We start from the raw sequence: 23,808 nt of genomic DNA on the forward strand, positions 1-23,808 counted from the left end.
AGAGAGAGAGAGAGAGAGAGAGAGAGAGAGACAGAGACAGAGACAGAGACAGAGAGAGAGGGAGTTTCACTCTTGCTGCCCAGGCTAGAGTGCAATGGTGCAATCTCGGGTCAGCACAACTTCTGCCTCCCAGGTTCAAGTGATTCTCCTGCCTCAGCCTCCTGAGTAGCTGGGATTACAGGCACATGCTACCATGCCCAGCTAATTTTGTATTTTTAGTAGAGATGGGGTTTCTCCATGTTGCTCAGGCTGGTCTCAAACTCCCGACCTCAGGTGATCCACATGCCTCGGCCTCCCAAAGTTCTGGGATTACAGGCATGAGCCACTGCACCCAGCCTAGAATGTCAATTCTTAAGAGAGTTTAAATTAAATCGCTGGATTTGTTACAATCTGGGTAACAGGTAACAGATTTCATCAATATCAACCAAATGATAAACCACAAAAAAGGAAATAAAAGCTCTTTAAGATATTGTCATTTTAAAATAGAGCAGATATCATAAGAGAGAAGCCCAGGAAAAGGCATGGGCTTGAAAAGCCCCTTTCTACAAGAGGGTTCAGCCCCGTGAACTAGTTCTGGGCAAACATCATTAGAGAAGGCAAACTCAGATTCTAGAATCTCCAGTGGAAACCCTGAATTTGTAAGCTCACTCATTGAGATAGTGATTCTGCTGACCTTGTTTCAGTGGGTAAATTTATGATGCTGGGAAGGAGTATTTCCAAACACAGAGTTGGCAAAGACATTGATACCCTTGTGTAAGTTGTGTGTATTCAGATAAAGTAACTAGTCTTGTAATCATTGTGTTTCTTACATATGCTCAATCTATCTTTCAGATATTAGAAGTGTAATCATTTTAATAGTAATATTCATCTTAAAACTATAAGAAATGGGCACTATATTTGTTAGATTTTCCAGATATATAAGAGATGGCAAAGTGCTTTGAAAAGGTTTCATTCATTTGATTTCTAAGTGTGCCTAATCAAGTATTTAAAACATTTTGAGAGACTCAAATATATTGAACTTTAACTGTAATGCAAAAAGCCTAAAGAAGTGTGATTGATATGTAAGTAGCATTAAATCGTTAAGGGAGATTTGCTTTGTTAATCAAGAGATAATTGAACATTAAACTTTAGGACACGTACATGGTACCCGTTTTACTAATAATCACTAGATTTAAAAATAGAATAGCAATATTTTAAAGGTGTATTTAAAGGTGAGAGATATAAGAAAAACTAGGTTTTTAAATGTATAGCTTTCCTAAATTGAATGTCAGTTCCGCGAATATTTTGTTTTAATTCAGAAATGAAATCTTAAAATGAAAACTGTTTATGAAAACAAGATTACTGTTCTACTAGTTGCCCGTCCAATCTCCATCCTGTCCCTCTTTTACGCCAGTGGAATCCTGATTTTCTGTCTGACTGGGAGGCAGTGCAGTGAGACAGGTCTAAGGCAATCGTGACAAGTCTGTTTTTCAATTTCTCTGGACTCCCTTTCAGCCCGGAAGGACCATGTGGCTCAATTCAGAACTCGGAAATCTACATGGAAATTTGTCAGAGGTATTTCTGGGAAAGCTTTTATTTTCTGATGAAAGGGCAGATGTGGCTGATGCCAACTTTTTATCCACTTTTTCCTTCCAGTAGGCTAGTGTGAAGTCTAGCCCTCCAGGAGCCATCTCATGATAGCGGGGGTGGCGGAAGACCAGGGGAACCAGAGAGGCTGATCTTGACCTTGCTGGGCCACTAGACCAACCTGACCCCTACTGACCCCAGACCTCTTACATGAGAAAAGGAATCAATCCCTGTTTGTTTAAGCCACTATAAACCTTCTTTAAAAATCACTGGCAGGCCAGAGTATCCCTAATTATTCTCAAGTAACTGTAAATAGTCTTCTTTTGTACACAGTAACTCCTCCATTAACATAAAAAACTCCCACTTGATAGCCATAAATAATAAGGATAACTTGGGCTATGGACACTTCTAATTTGGGTAGCAACTTATTTCTTATTTCATACAAACACTATACCGGGAGCCAGTCCCCTGAGCAGATTCAACTGTTAGACTTGAGACCCAGGATGACATCAAGGAAAGTATGAACGTGACGCTACCTCTTCCGCCTTGAGGGTGATGATTCTGCAGGTGGGGATCTTCCCTTTGGGCTTCGCCTTCAGTAACTCCTCATAGTTCTTACTTTCCGCCCCGTTTCCATAAATCATCTGTAGCTTCCAGGTGGCTTCCTCCGCTGCCTCATCCCTGTTCCACGCATCCGTCTCCTCTCCACCCAGCTCCTCCATCCTGTGCAGGAGTTTAGTCAGGTTCTTCAGCTCCTCCCTCCACTCCTGCCAAGGCAGAGTAGGGCCAAGCCCCTCTTGACACAGATACAGAGAACACCGACAAACAGAGGGGTCCGTCGCTCCCTGTGGAAGACCGGGAGGCTGCATATTCAGAAAATCTAGGACATCTACTTCGGTTCTTGAAGAGGGAAATGGTTTGCCCAAAGTCTCATAACGATGTAGGACCAGGCCAGACCCCTCCAGCCCACTAGATTGACTTTCTCCTGGAATGAGCTCTTTTCATTCAACAAAGGCGTGAGCTGTATTTGCAAGGAATATAATGTCTCTGAGAGACAGTGAGAAGGAAGGGAAGGAAAGGAAGGGAAAAAGGAAGGGAAGGAAGAAGGAAAGGAGGGAGAGATGGAGGGAAGAGAAAGGATGAAGAGAGGAGAGGGAGAGGAAGGGAGGGGAGGGGATGGAAGGGGAGGGAACGCTTACTTGGTCAGAGAGAAGATGGATTTTGGCCTCATACTGTACACAGCAGCCGGAGCTCACTTGTACAACGCAGGAAGTACATATGCTTTCTCCAGACACTGGTAGAAACATTGCTTGCTGGATGATGGCATTGATCAGGGAGCTCTTCCCAGCCCCGGTGCTTCCAAACAACCCAATGTAGATTGGGTCCACTGTCGGCTTTTCAATCAAGGCAAGGAGCCTATTTCTGGATGAATTTTAAAATGTCATGATCATCAAAGTTTAGACTGAAGAGCATTGAAACAGAATGCAAAGGAACTGAATTCTAATCCTGGGCAGGTCACCACAAGCTCTCTCCTCTGTCAAAGGAGAATATCAATCCCTGTTTACTACACAGAGTTGCCTGGGAATCAAGTGAGATTATGCAAAAATATTTGGTAATAATAATTCCACACAATCCCTGTAATGTCTATATATGTGAGGTATCTTTATTTGTATTCACTGGAAACTGCATATTCCTTTTTTTGTTTGTTTATGTGTCTGAGACAGGGTCTCACTTTGTCACCCAGGCTAGAGTGCAGTGGTGCAATCATGGCTCACTGCAGCCTCAACCTCCTAGGCTCAAGTGACCTTCTCGCCTCAGCCTCTGAAGTAGCTGGGACTACAGGCATGCTCCATGATGCCGGGCTAATTTTTTTGTATTTTGTGTAGAGACAGGGTTTTGCCATATTTGCCAAGTGGTCCACCCGCCTTGGCCTCTCAAAGTGCTGAGATTACAGGTGTCAGCCACTGCACCTGGACAGAAATGGCATATTCTTGACCCTATAAATACCATGTGTACAGAGGTGAAGTATTAATAGTGTTAGAAGCAACACAGAGTCTTACTGAGCAGGAGAAATTGTACCCTCAGCACTACTCAAGTCCTTCATGTTGGCAGGGCACAAATAATTGGGAACATGAGCCCAGACTCACACAGCCTGGGGTGAATTCTGGACCCTCTCACTGACCACCAGTGTGACTTTGTTCAAGTCTGGGGCCCTCTGAGCCACAATTTCAGTAAAATGGAAGTGATCATATAGCTCCTACTTTATAGGAGTGTTGAATGGATTAAGTGATATTTGATATATAAAAACACTTAGCAGACTACCTAACAGTGACAGCTCAATGAATGGCAACTATCCCATAGCTACAGAAATCTGTATCCTTCCTTGCTTAGTTTCTAATTAAATACTTCCTTTCCTTGTTGAGGGAAAGCACTTATAATCGCCTAAAGAAAGACATTGACGTAAGATTTCAGGGTTGTGGATTTCAGACTCACATGAGATACTTGACTCCATTAGGGACACTGTCATCCAGGAAAACCGACTGAATAAGTTTCTGGTAAGTGTTGCTCAAAACCCTTCTGGTCCGTGATTCCAGTTTTTCATCTAGAATTAACAGAGAGATGTCACCTGTGGGTACCCAGCAGAGATAAAGTACTAGGTCTCCAAAGGAGGTGTCTGCTGAACATTGCAGAGAAGGAAAAGAAAAGAAATGAAAAGCCGATTAAACAACATGGCAAGTTATCTCACCCTAAACTAGAGATGGTGGCTCACAGGAGACAGCGATCATTGGTTCTGAAAATCTCCAAAGAGCCAGGCTGCTCTGAAACTCTGGTAACAGAAGTTTTGATATGCTTTGCAGCGGGCTTCAGCCCCTTCTGGATTCTTCCTGCCTGTGGTCATAAAAAGAAAAAAATGCAGCCGGGCGAGGTGGCTCACGCCTGTAATCCCAGCACTTTGGGAGGCCGAGGTGCGCAGATCACGAGGAGATCGAGACCATCTTGGCCAACATGGTGAAACCCTGTCTCTACTAAAAATACAAAAATTGGCTGGGCGTGGTGGCGTGTAATCCCAACTACTCGGGAGGCTGAGGCAGGAGAATCACTTGAACCCGGGAAGCGGAGGTTGCAGTGAGCTGAGATCGCACCACTGCACTCCAGCCTGGCGACAGAGCGAGACTCCATCTCAAAAAAAAAAGAAGTCCAAGGACACCATGTTGACACCCACTGAAGCGCCAACCTAATCATTTTCACAGGCTTTGTTCCAATCAGGAAGAAGTTATTTTGATAGCAACTCTCCTGCCCAGAGATGCGTGGAGATAAATTGTCTAATCGCATGCCGCTACAGAGACCCTGAGCCCTCTCTTTCCGAAACAGGTTCATTTGAAGATGTTTCATCCAGCTTCAGAATTTAACCTCCTCTTCCTTTGAGTATTTTAACATACTTGGAACAGAACAGAACCATGTTAAAACAAGTTTCAGGGCACTCACATTCCTTAAGGGAGCTCTGCTCCACGGAGGGAAACGCTCGGAACCGCTGGTCTCGATCTGATTTCCTTCTTTTTCTCATTTGTTCTTCAAATAAATCATCTTCAACTAGAGATAAACAGAGGTTATATAAGATTGTAGGTGTTGGGGCATGGTGTTCTTGCCTCACTTCTATCAGCACACAATCCAAAGAGTCTAACAGACTGGCTGGGTGCAGTGGTTCATGCCTGTAATCAGAAGCGTGAGGGATTACATGCCTGGGAGGCCAAGGTGGGAGGATTGCTTAAGGTCGGGAGTTCAAGACATGCCTGGGCAACACAGCAAGATCCTTGTCTAAAAAAAAAGTTGGTTTTGTTTTTGGTAGCAACAGGGGTCTTACTGTGTTGCCCAGTGGGCTGGAGTGCTGTGGCATGATCACGACTAACTGTAGCCTCAACCTCCCGGGCTCAAGTGATCCTCCCACCTCAGCCTCCAAAGTAGCTGGGACTACAGGCACACACCATCACACCTGGCAAATTTTTGTAGAGACAGTGCTTCACCATGTTGCCCAGGCTGGTCTCAAACTTACCAAAATTTAAAAAAAAAAAACTTTTTTTAATTAGCCAGGTGTGGTGGTGCACACCTGCAGTCCTAGCTACTCAGGAGGCTGAGGCGGGAGGGTCGCTTGAGCCCAGGAGTTATAGGATGCATGCAGTGGGCTGTGACTTTGCCACTGCACTCCAACCTGGGTGACAGCAAGACCCTGTCTCAAAAAAACAAAAAACAAACAAAACAAAAAAACAGCAACAACAAAAAAGAGGAACTGCTTCCAGCTCTGTCAGCCCATAAACTCATTTGGGAAAAAACACTGTTGGATCATTGTAGCTTGGTTTCTACTTTTCAGAGTCACAAGACTGTCTGCATTTAGTTACAAAATGTAGAGTTCAATCTATCTCCCCAGATAAAAAGTTTCTATTTACAACTCCTCAGAAGCCAAAGTGGCTGGATATTCTTAACCAAACGCCAAGTTTTAGGAAATCAACCGACTATGTAGAGAGAAGCTCAAGACAGGGTCAAGGGCGTAGTGAGCAAAGGCCTCTGGGAGGTCATTTTAGACTAGGAAAGAAATTGACCAGAAACAGAATGCACAGGAAAATAGGAGCCAAGTGACCAGGAAAAATCACTTCTTCCTTGAGCCTCAATTTCTTCATCTGTAAAATGAGAGAACTGACCAGAAAGAACATGTGCATTACAAGAGTTTGGATGGCTGCCATTCAGAAATCCTTCAAAATTTGGGGGAATTTTCTCCCTTCTTCACTTGAAGACATCAGCGGCTGCTTCCTTACATAAGTGAGAACAGAAATCACTTAGAAGCTGGTCCTTGAAGCTCTGCTGAGATTCATTCACTTAAGTGGTTTCCCTGGTTATGAAGTGAAGGGCTGATTGGGCCCACCAGCCTAAGGAAGGGATGTAACCCAAATGCTGTGTTTTAGATGGATTTTAGAAAACACCCCTTGGGGCTGGGCGCAGTGGCTCACACCTATAATCCCAGCACTTTGGGAGTCTGAGGTGGGCAGATCACGAGGTCAGGAGTTCAAGACCAGCCTGGCCAACATGGTGAAACCCCATCTCTACTAAAATACAAAAAATAGCTACCTGTAATCCCAGCTACTCAGGAAGCTGAGGCAGGAGAATTGCTCAAACCCGGAGGTAGAGGTTGCAGTGAGACAAAATCACACCACCGCACTCCAGCCTGGGCAATGGAGTGAGACTCCAACTCAAAAATAAAGAAGGAAAGAAAAAAAGAAAACACCCCTTGGTCGTGTTTACCTGGCTAGAAAGGGGCAAGTGGGTCTTTGAGGCGACGGTTGTTGAAACTTGTCCTAACTCTGTGCTCCTGGGGCTGGCCTGTGCCTTACAAAATGACCATGAGGTGATCCGAAAGAGTTGATCCCCAAGAATCACGGGGATGCCATGAGGTTCCAAAACTCAGTGTGACATTCCAAGGTCATTCGCTGAATAACCACAGAGAAGGAATGTCACACATGCCCCAGGTTGGCAGCCCACACAGAAGGCCCAGTCTCTGCCTGGGGGCTCCAGACACAGATCTCCCAGACAGTCCAGGCAGCCTTCCCTCTCTGTTCCACCTTACATCTTCCAGCACCAATGGAAGCCAACGCACACCCCGAAGAATATTCCAGCATGAGCCATGCTAATTGCCAAGGCCTGAGTCTCTGCCAACTCATGCTCCACAGTCCTGCAGCAACTGAGAGCTGAGAGAGGTTCCACTTCAACTGACCCCTCTCTCTCAGACACTAACTGGTGATTGAGCTCCACTTGAAGAAATCGCCCTGGGTCAGTTTGAGGACTGCGTTAGAACCAAGTGGGTGCTGGCTCGAAGGCTGGAGCTGGAGAGGAAGAGGCAGACAAAGGAGAGCCTGCTGGTCAGGACCTGAGGCCAGCTACCGGCTGAAGAACACTTTCGTCTGTGCTCCAAAAAGCCTCTCAGAACTCCGGGATGTGTCCACGGCCTGTCCGTGGAAAGGGTGTAAGGGACGTGGACTTTGTCACTCAGGAACTCTTTTGGGTAAACAGTGTTTGCCTAATCTCCTAGCCACGTGTATAAAACCAAGGCTAAGTTCACACATCCAGGGCCCTTATTTCAACATTGTAAGGACTGACAACGAATCTGATAAGAGATTGGAAGCTTATTTCTCAACTAAAGCAAAGGCTAGGAAGTCCAACACAGATGGGTTAAAAACTTTTTCTTCAATTTCTAAAATGCAAAACTATCCGGAAAGGAGAAAGTGTTCCATCTTGATTTATACCACGTAAGGGTAGTATTTATATTACATTGTAACCAAAATAAACTAGCATGAACTTGGATCACAGATCTTATTATTCCTGTTCATCGCTCAAGCACCTCCTTGCCCTTTCCAGAATTCTTCACCGAACTGCCCTTTCCAGAATTCTTCACTGAATTGTCCAAGGCTCTCCGGTGGATGACGGCAGTCCCCTAGCACACCGCTGCTGTTCCTTCTTGCCACCACAAGGTGTCACTTTTGAAAACTGATCCCCCAACAGCCTGAGCTGAGATGCAGTGTCATTGGTGACTTTTTTTCGTGGTTTTTTTTTTTCCTTTTTTGAGTCGAGGTCTCCACTGTTGCCCAGGCTGGAGTGCAGTGGCAGGATCACGGCTCACTGCAGCCTCAACCTCCCTGGCTCAAGCAATCCTCTGACCTCAGCTCCCAAGTAGTGGGGACTACAGGCACTCACCACCACGCCTGGCTAACTGTTTTTTTTAGAGCTGGAGTCTTGCTATGTTGCCCAGGCATGTCTTGAACTCCTGGGCTCAAGCGATCCTCCTGCCTTGGCTTTCCAGATTGCTGAGATTACAGGCATGATTCAGACCATTGCCAGACACTGCCAGAAACCTTTCAAGAAAAACTAACCCATTCCTCAGGGTTAAGTTTAACTGAGGGGACCCTGAAGTGGTAGTTCTTTCTGGATGCCTGATCAGGCTTGTTTCAGATGCTAGCATCACCCCACAACTCAGAAACACTGCTTCACCTTGCCCCTAAGGGAATCTATCCTCTCGGAGTGAGGAAAAGCATCTTCTTCAGTCCTCAAAACACAAAGTCTGTGATGCACCGCTGTTTTCTGCACCTGGGGGTTACATTCCTGTCATTGCCTATAGGGAAGCTCCCTCACTGGCTCCAGGGGCCCTGTACCAGCCTTCTGAGGGAGGGAAGCCACCCACAGTGGCTCCAGTGTGACTCACCCTTCCAGGAGCCACTCCAGGGTACCTATACCTCTCCTTCTAAGGAAATCCACCTAACATCATTCCAGGGGACTTATAAGAGAGGCTACCTTCAGAGAGTCCAAGATGACTTTCTGGAACATTATTATTATTATTTTTGAGATGGAGTCTCGCTCTGTGGCCCAGGCTGGAGTGCAATGGTGCAATCTCAGCTCACTGCAACCTCCACCTCCCGGGTTCAAGCAATTCTCCTGCCTCAGCCTCCCAAGTAGTCAGGACTACAGGTGTGCATCACCACACCCTGCTCATTTTTGTACTTTTTGGTGGAAATGAGGTTTCACTGTGTTGGTCAGGCTGGTCACGAACTCCTGACCTCAGGTGATCCACCAGCCTCAGCCTCCCAAATTGTTGGAATTACACATGAACCACTGTGCCCAGCCTGGAACGTTATTTTTTTTAAGGAAGAAAGCCCCATTTATTTAACTGCTGGCCAAACAGTTCAGCTCATTATGAATAGGCTATTTCAGTTACTGTTGAAATCACTGGTCTTTGTTCACTATTTAAACTTGTCATAAGAAAGCACCTTCTGAATAAAGAGTAAGGAACTATGGCAACAGTTAAATATAGTCCCAACCCATTTGCCATTTATCCTGTAACAGTAATCAGTTCCTATGTCCTCCCTCAGGAGATGCTGCAGAGATGTTACCTGGATGTGGTTCCTGGCTGAAAACATCCTTCGTTTCTGCCATGCCTTGTTACGTGAACACCTGCTCTTCTCCCCTTAGGAGAACCAGCCTGTGAAGACAAAGTACAAAGACAGGTAGGACAGCGGAATTTGAAAATACAGAAGGTAAAACCTAAGGATGTGTAAATCTGCTTGTGCGGTGTTTCTGCCCCTTCCAACTTATCTCTGAATCTCTCACAACACCTAATACACCGCTTAATGGAAATATGACAAAGATCAGTGTTTGAACACTGGTTTCCAGTAATACTTGTATCTATAAGAGTCTAGGCTGGGCGCGGTGGCTCACGCCTGTAATCCTAGCACTTTGGGAGGCCAAGGTGGTAGGATCACTTGAGGTCAGGAGTTCAAGACCAGACTGGCCAACATGGTAAAACCCCATCTCTACTAAAAGTACAAAAATTAGCAGGGTATGGTGGTTGGCACCAGATACTCAGGAGGCTGAGGCAGGAGAATCACTTGGATCTGGGGGGAGGAATTTGCAGTGAGCAAGGATGGAATCACTGAACTCCAGCCTGGACAACAAAGCGAGACTCTGTCTTGAGTAAGAAAAAAAAAAGAGTCTAAACCAATATTACCTGAGAGCTTTAGGGTAACTCACGCTGAAATGAGAATAAGCCTCTAGTGACCAGAGCTGTGAAGGTGAATTTACATAGCTTCGCTGCTTTGGGTGGTGTCCGTGCTCCAGTGGGGCAAGCCTTGAACCCTGTGCCAGTGATACTTAGTTCCAGTAAGTCTCAGCAGGAATCTGGGAGGTAGGGGCGAACATTAGATATTCCTAGAGTTTCCCAGAGTTGCTTTGCGGGGGCTGCTGACTGAGGAGGGAGATGCAGTGACTTGGTTCCCTGGACCTTCCTCATCGACCGCAACTTCCACTGGGAGGACATCGCGCCTGGGCTCTACATGCATCTGGCGCACGGAGCGTCTGCAGGAGGGAGAGGAGAGCAGCGTCCAAAAGAAGAAGGGACAGGTCCAGTTGCTCTCCAGTCCACCGGCAGATAGGACTTGGACATGGAGGGAAAACTGGACCCATGGAGGCTCAGAACAGTGGGCACTGCGCAGACAGGGTGGAATCTGCTAGCCCGGAGCTGGTTCGTCTCCACCCATAGAGAAGAACTTGGGGAACATAGTGGGGAGCACCCAACGTGCTTACAGGCTGTTATCTGATGTTTCTGTTTGGATCACTCAGCTGTGTATTTCAAGAGCAGAGTCACCAGCCCTTCTGAAATATGCAAAATCCCTCCTGATCTGTCAACCCCCACGAGACCCACACGCAGTTATTTAGGGAGACTGGGCCTCATTTACACATTAACCCCAAATTAAAATCACCATTCATCAGTTACTCTTAGTTTGGTTTGCATATAGTAACTGACTAAACGGCTTGTGTATTGGTGGGTGTTGGGTGAATGTGGTGAGATCCCCTATTAAGCGCAGGGTTCCGAGGCTTAGGTGGAGCTCTTTCCCTCTCCCTTCCTCCGCCCTGCAGCCACTCTCAGACCATCCCACCTCCTTACAGTTCTCGAGAGCCAGGTATCCTATTGAACACCCGAGCCTTGTAGCACATGTGGGGTTCCCTTCCCTTCTTCTCCCAGGCGAATTCCTGCTCTTTCTTCAAAATCCTGTTTTGGTGCTTCCTCTGGGAAATGATGTCCTCTTCTCAGTCGTTCTGCTCCTGTGTCCCGGCTGCCGCATACACACTGTGTTTATGTCTCTGTACACACTGTGCTATGTTTCTGTCTCTTCCTCCTGGTTCAACCACTTGAGGTTAGAGGACTGCATTTTTCTTTTTTTTTTTTTTTTAGGGTTGCATTCCTATCGAGAAGGGCAATGACTGACTGTAATGGTCGCTGAACAAATGGATCACATAACGGATGAGAAGCTTTTGATGAGATTTCACACTAAAGGATGTTTAAGAGCTAAATGTGTTGTTTCTGTCTGGTGGTTTGTTTGCTAAATGTGTTGTTTCTGTTACCCAGACTGGAGTGCAATGGCATGATCTCAGTTTACTGCAACCTCCACCTCCTGGGTGGAAGCGATTCTCCTGCCTCAGCCTCCCGAGTAGCTGGGATTAGAGGCATGCAACATCACGCTTGGCTAATTTTTGTATTTTTAGTAGAGACGAGGTTTCACCACGTTAGCCAGGCTGGTCTTGAACTCCTGGACTCAAGTGATCCACCTGCCTCAGCCTCCCAAAGTGTTGGGATTATAAGCGTGAGCCACCGCACCTGGCCCTGAATTCCTTTTTGATATGTTAGAGTCCTGGCTTAAAGATTAAAGCAAAGAGTAGAAATAAATAGCAAAGTATGCAAATGAAGCAGCACTCCCAGTGAGGACTCTCCACAGGGATAAGGAATACTTGACATGAGGAAGGGAAGACACAGGTAAAGGCAGACGACGGGGAGGGGGCTTCAGGGTGGTCCTCAAATGCATTACCTTAGAGCTGCAAATAAAAGAAACATGCTGCATATTTTCTAGGGTTCCCAGAGGGTAGAACTGGATCCATTAGGTGGAGGGTAAAGAAAGCATTTTGGCTTAACATTCTCAAGTAATCAGAGTTGCCCAAAATGGAATGAGCTCCCTTAGGAAGCAGTGAGTTTTCTGCCTCCAGAGGTGTCTCCACCTGTATTAATATGACCACCTAATAATGACTCTGGGCTAGATAAACTTTAAGCCTTCTTCAAATCCCAAGATTCTATGTTCCTACTTGAAATTTTCACCAGGAAAACTGGTAGTGGAAGTACTCTATGAAGTTACTAAATTTCACAGGAGGCACAAGCAATTTCTGGTTTGGAATACTGAGTCGGAAATGCTGACACACATCAAAACTTAGGTGAGTTATGACAAAAAAAAGGCTAGATGGGCTGGGGTGGTGGATCACGCCTGTAATCCCAGCACTTTGGGAGGCTGAGGTGGGCGGATCATGAGGTCAGGGGTTTGAGACCAGCCTAGCCAACATGGTGAAACCCTGTCTCTACTAAAAATACAAAAAATTATCCAGACGTGGTGGCAGGCATTTACAGTCCCAGCTACTTGGGAGGCTAAGGCAGGAGAATGGCCTGAACCCAGGAGGCAAAGGTTGCAGTGAGCCGAGATAGCACCACTGCACTCCAGCGTGGGCAACAGAGTGAGACTCTGTCACACACAAAAAAAAGGGTAGATAGGCTATATAATAGGTAAATATACCATAATGTGTGTCAATAATTTTAGGTAGGGTGTGATGGCTCATATCTATAATCCCAGCACTTTGGGAGGCTGAGGCAGGAGGATTGATTGAGCGCAGGAGTTTGAGACCAGCCTAGGCAACCAAGTGAAACCCTGATACTACCAGAAAAAAAAAAAAAATCAGCTGGGTGTGGTGACACACACCTGTAGTACTGGCTATTTGGGAGGCTGAGGTGGGAGAATCCCTTGAGCCCAGGAGTTCAAGGTTGCAGTGAGCTATGATTGCAACACTGCACTCCAGCCTGGGTGACAGCAGGACCCCGTATCAAAGAAAAAAAATTAGATACAGAGCTAGGATTACCCCTAGGAAAAAGATCTGTCATTTTCTAAAGAGAGCAGCTCAAGGAGTGACTCACACAAAATGTTCCTCATCATATTGTCACAGTGAGCACTGGAAGCAAAAGAAAATGTATGTCCCAACCCATGGAAAAATCCAGGGTCGACCTCCAACAGCTGGTGTGCTGGAATTCAAATTCTAGGAGGAAACAGTGGAGCCAGATAAAGTGCAAAAGAACTGATAGGCCAAGCTGATAAGAGTCACTGTCAGACAGACACTGAGATTAAGGCCTTCAATTGAGAGAGCTGTGGACTAACAGGCCCAAAATCAAAGGGCTTTGAGTTTAGAGCAGAAGCAGCTGTAGTTACCGAATTCTGGAATATGGGTAGTGGTTTTGGCTTCTTTCAGAATCACAGGAACTTTAGTTCATTTGACTTTGTTTACCAAATCAACAGTACACAGTGTCCAGCAAGGGCCCTTAGCACATAACTAGCTGGGGTTGGGTTGGGTTGGGTTGGGTTTAGCTGCATGCAGTGAAGACAGAAAAGCACACATCTCCCTCCGTAGCAGCATCTGTGGCCTCCGTATACAAGTCATTTGTGAACTCTAACTGAAATTTGGAATGGTCGGAAATGATGTGGATTTGGCTGTGGTGGATTGGGCTTCAAATTCCTTTGGCCAGTGTTCAAAGACTGGCGGGAAGGGATCATCTGATGACCGAACAAAAACACTGGCAGATGGAAAGGGATCATTTACAAAAAGGCTCAGAGGACGAAGAAAATAAACGCCAAGTAATTAAAAAAGAAAACCAATAGGCAAATAGGGGTAGTTCGGTCCAGACACTCAGTACATAGTCATTGGGTTGCACTCAGTGATGAGGAGGGAAGAAATCAGGTGTGGAAGCTTCCAGCTCCGGCTTTGCCACCAACCAATGAAGCTAGAGGGCTTCCGACAAGTCGTTTGGTGACCCTGGGCCTCAGGTTTCCCATGTGTAAGGCAAAGACTGAACTAGTCCTTAAAGTGTGAGTGTTCTCTGATTTAGATTAGTGCTAAAATGATAAAAATTCTCACTTTGAAAATGTCAGGCCGGGCACAGTGCCTCACACCTATAATTCCAGCATTTTGGGAGGCCGAGGCGGGCAGATCACTTGAGGTTAGAAGTTTGAGACCAGCCTGACCAACATGGTGAAATCCTGTCTCTACTAAAAATACAAAATTAGCTGGGTGTGGTGCTGTGCACCTGTAATCCCAGCTACTCAGGACTGAGGCAAGAGAATCGCTTGAACCCAGGAGGCAGAGTTTGCAGTGAGCCGAGATCGCGCCATTGCACTTCAGCCTGGGCGACAGAGCAAGACTCTATCTCAAAAAAAAAAAAAAAAAAAAAAAAAACTTGGGAAAATGTCACTTGTCATTGAAACTGAGACTGTACCAATGATTAGGGCTTCTGTGTGGCCAAGAGCAGAACAACTGAGAGTACTGTGATTTCAAGTGCATCGTATTAAAGAGAAAATGAGCCACAGGAGTCTAGTCCTGCTTGAAGCCATCCTGCAGTCCACTTCTCCCCAAAGGAAGGAATGGTGGTGTCCATTGTGAAAATTTGGTTTCTGTGGAGAAGCAATTGAAAACTGTCCAAATTTATTGCTCAGACAGGCAAGGTTCTGCCTGTGTGGTTTATTTCACTTACATTTCAGCGATGCGGTTAGCACTGAAGTCTTGCTTTTAGTACTTATTTACATTCATGTGCACTGAACCTAAGAATAGCATCTTTTAAATAAGACTCTGCACATTCAGCTAGACATAGGAAGGTTGCACAGAGCCGGTTTCCTGATAAATCATTATCACTTTCACAGTTATTCTTCCTTCTCTCACTCTCCTTTTCTTCTGTTTGTGTTTGCTTATTATCTTTTTTCTTACAGGAAAATCACAGAAGCAACACAAATGCAGGTCATTCCTATACTAGAACAGCTGCATATCATGGCATTAAATAAAGAATGCAGGCCGGGCACAGTGGCTCACGTCTGTAATCCCAGTACTTTGGGAGGCTGAGGCAGGTGGATCACGAGGTCAGGAGTTCGAGACCAGCCTGACCAACATAGTGAAAACCCGTCTCTACTAAAAATACAAAAATTAGCTGGGCATGGTGGCATGTGCTCCTGTAACACTAGCTACTCAGGAGGCTGAGGCAGGCGAATCGCTTGAACTCAAGAGGCGGAGGTTGCAGTGAGCCGAGATAGTGTCACTGCACTCCAGCCTGGGTGACGGAGGGAGACTCCATCTCAGGAAAAAAAAAAAAAAAGATGCTAGGGTCCTTCTTCCTCAAATGCAGACCCTGAGGCCCAGGAAGGGGAAGAAAGTTGTCCAAGGTCACATAGAAAGGTTACGGCAATGAGGACTGAAACTCAGGTTTCCTGACTCCAAGTTCAGTGTTCTTTTCATCACATTCAGCAACCTCTAACAGGCACTATTTAAACAAGCCCTCTGGAGCTCAGGCGTAGGGGAATGGTGGGAGTGGCGGCCACAAAGGAGGGTTCCCTCAAATGCATGGCAGAGGCATTTCCTGAGAAGGAAGGCTGATGAGTGGGGAGAGAGTTTTTGCTCTGTCACCAGACTGAAGTGCAGTGGCACACGAGCTCAGTTCACCGTAACCTCCACTTCCCAGGTTCAAGCGATTCTCCTGCCCCACCCTCCCAAGTGGCTGGCATTACTGGCACCCGCCCCCACACCCAGCTAATATTTGTACCTTTAGTAGAGACGGGGTTTCACCATGTTGGCCAGGCTGGCCTCAAACTCCTGACCTCAGGTGATCAACCTGCCTCAGCCTCCCAAAGTGTTAGGATTACAGGCGTGAGCCACCAGGCCCAACCTTCCTGCCTGGAAACTCAAAGACACCTCAAAAGTAAAACAGACCAGAGACAGAAAGAGAGAGACTAGGAGAGGAGTACATTTCCACTGTATTTTTTGTGTCCAATGCAAAAATCAATGTGTTTATTACAAAGGACAAATGTCCTTTTCTTTTCCCCTAGTTATTCTCCTTTAGTCAGAAGCTCATTTTGCCCTGCCTCACCTCACATCATTAACCCTTTCCAACACAACCTTGTTTTCCTTTCACTTCTACCCCTCCAAAGTAGCATAATATTAAAAAAAATCAAATTCTTAAATTAGCAAAGTTTCTCAAAGGAGCATTTTGGACATTAGCATTGGTTTACTCTCTACTTTTCATAAATATGGCAAGTGCTTGGTACATAGCAAGCACTAAACAAATTATTTGTTGAATGACTGATGATAGACAGATAGATGATAGATAGAATCTTTTGTGTGTGTGTGTGTGTGTGTGTGTGTGTATATATACATATATATATATATATATATATATTTTTTTTTTTTTTTTAGAAGGAGTCTCACTCTGTCGCCCAGGCTGGAGTGCAGTGGCGTCATCTCAGCTCACTGCAACCTCCACCTTCTGGGTTCAAGCAATTCTCCTGCCTCAGCCTCCTGAGTAGCTGGGATTACAGGTACATGCTACCATGGCCAGCTAACTTTTTGTATTTTTTTTTTTTTTGTGGTAGAGATGGGGTTTCACCATGTTGGTCAAGCTGGTCTCGAACTCCTGGCCTTGTGATCCACCCACCTCGGCCTCCCAAAGTGCTGGGATTACATGTATCTATATATATAGATAAATCTATCTATAATATTAAGGATAGCAGGAAGTATATTTATTACTTTATTTATTCATTCAACAAATATTTGTGAGTACCTATGGTGCACCAGGCACTGTTCTAGATACTGGGGGTGCAGCAGGGAACAATAAGGTCACAGTATCTGCAAACACAGGGCTTCCACATTCCAGATGTGAATGGTGGAGTGAAAATTACTAGGGATTTGGAGTCAGAATGCCTGGATTTTTGCTCCTGCGTTCAAACTTTAATGCAACATACAGCAAATCACCTGATCTGTCTGCGTGTCCATTTCTCCACATATAGGATAGTAATGGTTTAAAAAAAAAAAAAACTATATCAAGAGTTCATTGGCGGGGTGCAGTGGCTCACACCTGTAATCCCAGCACTTTGGGAGGCCGAGGTGGGCAGATCACTTGAGGTCAGGAGATTGAGACCATCCTGGCCAACATGGTGAAACTCCGTCTCTACTAAAGATAGAAAAATTAGCCAGTGTGGTGCTGCGTGCCTGTAATCCCAGCTACTTGGGAGGCTGGGGCAGGAGAATCACTTGAACTTGGAAAAAGAAGGTTGCAGTGAGTCGAGATCGCACCACTGAACTCCAGCCTGGGCAACAGAGGGAGACGCCATCTCAAAAAAAAAAAAAAAAAAAAGTTTGTTGTGCGAATTAAATGTGGTAATGAATGCAGAATTGCTCTACAGGCACTTATGCATCTGTACAAATGTTATTTTTCGAATATTTTGTGAAGGTCATTAAACTAGAAGTCAGTGTTGTATCAACCAGGCTGTGTCTGTTTAGTCTTTGGGAAACAGACGCCACCTTAGCTGAGATCCTGGCTCCCATTCTTGTCCCTATTGATCAAGCACATTGAGGATACTCTACCATCTTCCTTAAAGAATCTGGTCAAGTTTTTTCTTGCTCTCACAAGAAGGCAAGCTAAAGAATGAAAGAAGGAAGAAGAGGAGACTGTTAATGAGATGAAAGAAAGTTGATGAAATTTAGAATTTATTTCCTTTCGCTTTGAGTTTGGGTTTAGGTTTCAGTGACTATGGTGTTCCAGCATTTCCTAAGCACCTTACTGGCCATTCACTGCTCTTTCAAACGAGCGATGCCCCAAAGGAGCAATTTAAACACATTAGCTCAGAAGCAAAAGCCAAACAAGGGCCTCCAAATCTCTAAAGGAAGAGAGATATGTTTTCAGCATAACACACCGGTTAATGTGTTCAGCATTAGAAGTGTGGCCACTGGAAGCAGTCATGGTAGAAGAGAGGCTTTGAGATGACATGTTTTTCTCCAACTTTCTTCCCTAGGTAAAGCAGTAAGCAAAATAAGCGGATATTTTCATAACGTGCTTTAGCAGATTCCAGTGAACAGAAGTTGAATCTTCTCATATTGCCCTCCCAAGCTTGTTAAAGCTAATGAGGCATAAGATGACATTTCCGTCCTTATCAGGAATTCATGCACCTGTCAGCAATCTCTGCAATAGCTGTTTTCTTTTGGGAGGAATGATGAATGACTTGCCTAACATCACACTGTTCAGTAAAATTCAAACTAAAACCTGATTCTCCCCATTTCTAGCCCGCTGGTCTTTTTCACAGCCTTAAAATTCACTTAACAGTCTGAGATGGTAACTCATGCCAGTAATCCCAGCACTTTGAGAGGTTGAGATGAGAGGATCCCTTGAGCCCAGGTTTGAGACCACCAGCCTTGGTAACAAAGTGAGACCCTCATCTCTATAAAAAAAAATTTTTTTTTAATTAGCTAGGTGTGGTAGCATGCATCTATAGTCCCAGCTACTCGGGAGGCTAAGGCAGGATTATTACCTGAGCTCAGAAGGTCAAGGTTACAGTGAGCCATGTTCACACCACTGCACTCCAGCCTAGGTAACAGAGTGAGGCCTCAGAAACACACAAGAACCCCAAAATTCACTTCGACAAACAGAAAAGTAAAATTCACTTTCCCTCAAGAAATAACTTGCTTTAAGAAAGTCAAATGAGAGAGAAGAGAGACAGGTGTCCCATACAGAAGAATTCCAAATAATTGATGTAGCTACTCCACCCTCAGGGAGGGTGAACAGAACTCCCTGCTCCGTAAGTGTGTGCTGTGCGTAGCAACTTCTTTCCAACGAAAACACTGCGGAGATTGGAGTGGGGAAAGGGTCACTTTACAGCAGAGAAACCAGACAAGTACCGCCTCCGCCAGGCGGCCAGGGTCAACACCAACAGTCCTAACTCATGTTGACGATATGGACCCTTGATATGACGTGATGAGAACAGCACTTTAACTCCATGACTCCTTCCCCAAAACACATAACTCCAGTCTAATCACAAGAAAAACATCAAACAGATGCCAATAGAGAAGAATCCTACAAAACACCCAACTAGTACCCCTCAAAAATGTCATATCCTCAAAAACAATGAGAGCCTGAGACACAATGTTACAGATAAGAGGAGCCTAAGGGAACATGGTAAATGTAATGTGCTATCCTGAATAGGACTCAACAGTAGAAAACAGACATTAGATAAAAACCAAGAATCTGAATCAAGTACAGCCTTCAGTTTAATAATAACATATCAGTATTGGTTCATCAGTTGTCATAAATGTACCACGCTAATGTAATAGGGGAAGTTGGGTGGGAATTACATAGGAATGCTCTGAACTATCTTCTCAATGTTTCTGTAAACTCTTAAAAGTGTTCTAAAACTTAAGGTCCACTTTAAAAAAATCAACCACAAGTTACAGTATAAATTACATAAAAGAAATAACTTACCAAATGTCACTGAACAGAAGAAGACAAAGTTCTGCGTTGGTAACAGGAGTCCACAAAGGAGATGATGGCAGCTTCTCCTTAGTTCAGGTATTTCAAACCAGCTGGGGTACGTAGCCCTTCGGGGCCACAATCGCAAAGCCACGTTTACACAGCAGAAGTGAAACTGACTTGCCGTCGGGGGGCTATTTACCACGGTCTCCTCCCATAGATGCTGATTTATGATGTCTTCACCTGTCACATAAATCTAAATTTGCCAGGCACAGTGGCTCACACCTGTAATCCCTGCACTTTGGGAGGCCGAGACGGGCAGATGACTTGAGGTCAGGAGTACAAGTGCAGCCTGGCCAGCATGGTGAAACCCCGTTTCTACTAAAAATACAAAACAAATAAAAATTCAAAAAGATTAGCTGGGCGTGGTGGCCCATGCCTATGATCCCAGCTGAGCCGGAGGCTGAGGCAGAGAATCGCTTGAGCCTGGAAGGTGGAGATTGCAGTGAGCTGAAATCACACCACGGAACTCCAGCCTGAGTAACAGAGCAAGACTCCTTCTCAAAAGAAAAAAAAATCTAAATGATAGATGAAATGGGGATCTTGCTTCCTTCTCTGCTATGTTGCCACATGCAGGCAGATCTGTATTTTTTGCTTTCCAAATGCATCACCGCATCCCCCTGAAGCATCATTTCTCTGAGGGTGAACACGGTTCAGATGACCCGGCTCACTGGAGCAGATGGGCGAAAATGCCCCAGGTCTAAGAGAGACAAAGCACTGGGTTTGAGGCACCCAGCTGGAAGACGTGACTGGGAGAGACGGATAGTATGAGATAATAAATACAAACTTATTCTTGACCCTAAGTCTTCAAATTCACCAAAAATAACATTTGGGAATCCGATGTTTGATTCATTGGATTGTTTGGATGTAGAAATGAGTGATATACTGTTTAAATCTCTTTTTGGAATTTACATTTTAAATCCATATATTTTAATTTTATTTCTTTATTTATTTAGAGACAGGGTCTTACTCTGTCACTCAGGCTGGAGTGCAGTGGCACAATCATGGCTCACTGCAGCCTCGACCTCCTGGACTCAGGCCATCCTCCCGCCTCAGCCTCCTGGGTAGCTGGGACCACAGCCATGGGCCATCACACCCAGCTAATTTTAAATTCATATTTTTAATAAACCCAGAAAACAAAAATGTTAAAGTGCTGTCCAGGAGAGACGAAAATACAACCCACTTCACTTTGCTGTGTCTGGAAACCCAAACCATCACATCAAATACAGGGAAAAATCTGTTCCTTGAACCGTCAGTTTCAGGGTGTCTACTACCATTAAAGGCCAACTCAGTCATCACCAAGACAACCCTCAGTACTCCAGGTATGTATTTAGCCCAAAGAGGGGATTCAGAAGATAAAGAGGTCAGAACAGGAAAAGAATTGAAGATAAATGTTTAGACTGGTCTTAAAAACTGCTTTGAACTTTGGGCAAGATGATGTCCCTTCTCCATAGAAACACCAAGGTAAAGTTCAAAACAAAGAAAGTCACCATGAATGCCATCCTGGGTGCTGAGTCTTATACCCATCTCTCTAGGCAAAATCACACCTGACGCTTCCATTCATGTCACCTGTGCTTAGCTCGCCCTCTACTGGCTATTTCTTAGCTTCAACGATTAACTGCTAATGCTACTAAATTACTTAATGAAATTAACTTTGAGCATTTTTAAAGCTTCCTAGGGCCAGGCACGGTGGCTCACACCTGTAATCCCAGTACTTTGGGAGGCCGAGGTGGGCAGATCACCTGAGGTCAGGAGTACAAGAGCAACCTGGCAAACATGGTAAAACCCGTTTCTATTAAAAATACAAAAATTAGCTAGGTGTGGTGGCGTGTGCCTGTAATTCCAGCTATTTAGGAGGCTGAGGTGGAAGAATGGCTTGAACCTGGGAGGCAGAGGTTGCGGTGACCAAGATAAAGCCACTGCACTCCAGCTGGATGACAGAGTGAGACTCTGTCTCAGGGCTCTGTGGAATAAAATAAAGCTTCCTGGGTTCCGTTTTTGTTTGTTTTACACGGGGTCTCACTCTGTCACCCAGGCTATAGTGGTGTGATTATGGCTCATTGCAACCTGGACCTCCTGGGCTTAAGTGACCTCCCACCTCAGCCTCCCAAGCAGCTGGGACTACAGGCATGCCACCACACTTGGCATATATATATGTACATATATATATATATATATATATATATGAATATCTTTAGTAGAGATGAGGTCTCCTTATGTTACCCAGGCTGGTCTCAAACTCCTGAGCTCAAGTGATCCTCCCATCTCAGCCTTCCAAAATGTTGGGATTATGGGCATAAGCCACCAGGCCCAGACTACTTATGGTAGTCCTTGGCACCTGCTATTGGATACCTGAATGCTAAGCCTATTCGATGTTTCTCCATTCTCTCAGGCTGAATTTCCATTGAACTCACTGAAAACACTGAAGCAATGAAAACGTCCACAGAGTCTCATTATCACACCCAACCATCTACCAGGTGCTCTTCCTTCCAGCCTGTTACTAATGAACTATCCATGTGCCCATTAAAGGCCAAATCCCTTCTCTGTGCACCAGATTCCATCCCTCTCTCTAACTGAAGGACCACATAGACTACTTCCTCCTCTTCTCTTAATTCACCAAACTTTTACTCCTCACTGGATTATTCCCATCGGTGAACAGACTTGATGTCATTTATTCCATTTTAACAAACACTTCCCTGGACCTCCATTTCCCTGCCAGGTATTAGTACATTTCTCTGCACTTCTTTATGACAAAACTCCTAGGCCAGGCATGGTGTTAGCACTTTGGGAGGCTGAGACGAGAGGATCACTTGAGCCCAGGAGTTCAAGACCAGCCTCAGCAACATAAGGAGACCCCCACCTCTACAAAAAATAAAAATAAAAATTCGCCATGCATGGTGGCACATGCCTGTAGTCCCAGCTACTTGAGGGGCTGAGATGGAAGGATCACTTCAGCCTGGGAGGTGCAGGCTGCAGTGAGCTGTGATTGCACCACTGCACTCCAGCCTGGGTGACAGAGCAAGACCTTGTCTCCAAACAAACAAACCCCCATAGCTCCTCAAAAGAGTTGTCTGTACTTACTGTCTCAAATTCCTTTCCTCTGAAGCTAATATAAACCTATTCCAGTCAAGACTTCACCCTTCCCATTCCATGAAAACTGTTCTTGTCAAAGTCCACAGTGATTCTGGTCAATTTTCTTTCTTTTTTTTTTTTTTTTTTTGAGACGGAGTTTCATTCATGTTACCCAGGCTGGAGTGCAATGGCACGATCTCAGCTCACCGCAACCTCCGCCTCCTGAGTTCAGGCAATTCTCCTGCCTCAGCCTCCTGAGTAGCTGGGATTACAGGCATACACCACCATGCCCAGCTAATTTTTTTTGTATTTTTAGTAGAGACGTTGACCAGGATGGTCTCGATCTCTTGACCTCGTGATCCACCCGCCTCGGCGTCCCAAAGTGCTGGGATTACAGGCTTGAGCCACCGCGCCCAGCCTCTGGTCAATTTTCAACCTTTATCTCCCTTGAGCCATCAGGAGCATTTGACCTGATTGATCATTGCGTTCTGTTTGACAAACTTTCTACATTGGCCTTTGAGATATCCGCTCCTAGTTTTCCTCCCACCTCCCTGGAAGTACCCCTGTCTTCTTTGCTGGTTATTCCCTTGCTCTTCAACCTGTTAATAAAACACTCTAAGGCTTTGTCTCTGGTGTCATTCCTTTCCACAGCCACCCTGTTTCATAGCTTTCAATTTCACTCACATGTAAATAGCTTTTGACTGATATACAGTGTCAGTCTCTTTCATGTCTTCCTGTTCACTAGTCATCCCAATATGCAACGGGTTCAAAGCAACCCCCGCCAGTCCCTTGAGGCAGCTCTCCACCTAATCTCCATTTCAGCTAATGATCATACACTGTTCCAGTCCCTCGGCGCAAAAACTTTGGTGTCACACTTGATGTTGCTGTCTGCCTTTTATATTCCACATCTGAACTGTCAGGAAGTCTTGTTGAAATCTTCCAATTATATTCAGAATCTGAACACTTCTTACCACCTCTACTGCTGGCTACCCTGATTCTAGTCACAATAATCTCTGGCCTCATTCAATGGTTCCTAAACTTTCCTGCCCAATGGAAGAACCCAGGATCTTTTACAGATCCTAATGCCTGATTCCCACCCCTTCATATTCTGATGTAACAGGTGTGGGGTGTGATCTGGGTACTGGGATTTTTCACTGCTCTCCAGCTGACTCCAATTGCAGCAAAGTTTGTGAATCACTGGCCTGGCTATGGTA

At 45.2% G+C, this 23,808-nt stretch overlaps 1 protein-coding gene across 1 annotated transcript in view; it reads right to left on the minus strand.

Annotated features, from left to right (window-relative positions):
• Positions 1-19,758, minus strand: part of NUGGC (nuclear GTPase, germinal center associated) — a 44,495-nt gene extending 24,737 nt beyond the window's left edge. Inside the window, exons 1-6 of the mRNA XM_032265344.1 lie at positions 19,475-19,758; positions 9,495-9,583; positions 5,053-5,157; positions 4,060-4,168; positions 2,766-2,988; positions 2,103-2,333 (exon numbers count right to left, since the gene is read on the minus strand). Coding sequence (XP_032121235.1) covers positions 2,103-2,333; positions 2,766-2,988; positions 4,060-4,168; positions 5,053-5,157; positions 9,495-9,537 — 711 coding nt within the window. The 5' untranslated portion in view covers positions 9,538-9,583; positions 19,475-19,758. The remainder of the gene's footprint in view (positions 1-2,102; positions 2,334-2,765; positions 2,989-4,059; positions 4,169-5,052; positions 5,158-9,494; positions 9,584-19,474) is intronic.
• Positions 19,759-23,808: the final 4,050 nt, after the last annotated feature.

This window comes from Sapajus apella, unplaced genomic scaffold, assembly GCF_009761245.1.
Source record: "Sapajus apella isolate SASKATOON/1434 unplaced genomic scaffold, GSC_monkey_1.0 scaffold150, whole genome shotgun sequence".
In the NCBI taxonomy this organism is placed as follows: Eukaryota; Metazoa; Chordata; class Mammalia; order Primates; family Cebidae; genus Sapajus; species Sapajus apella.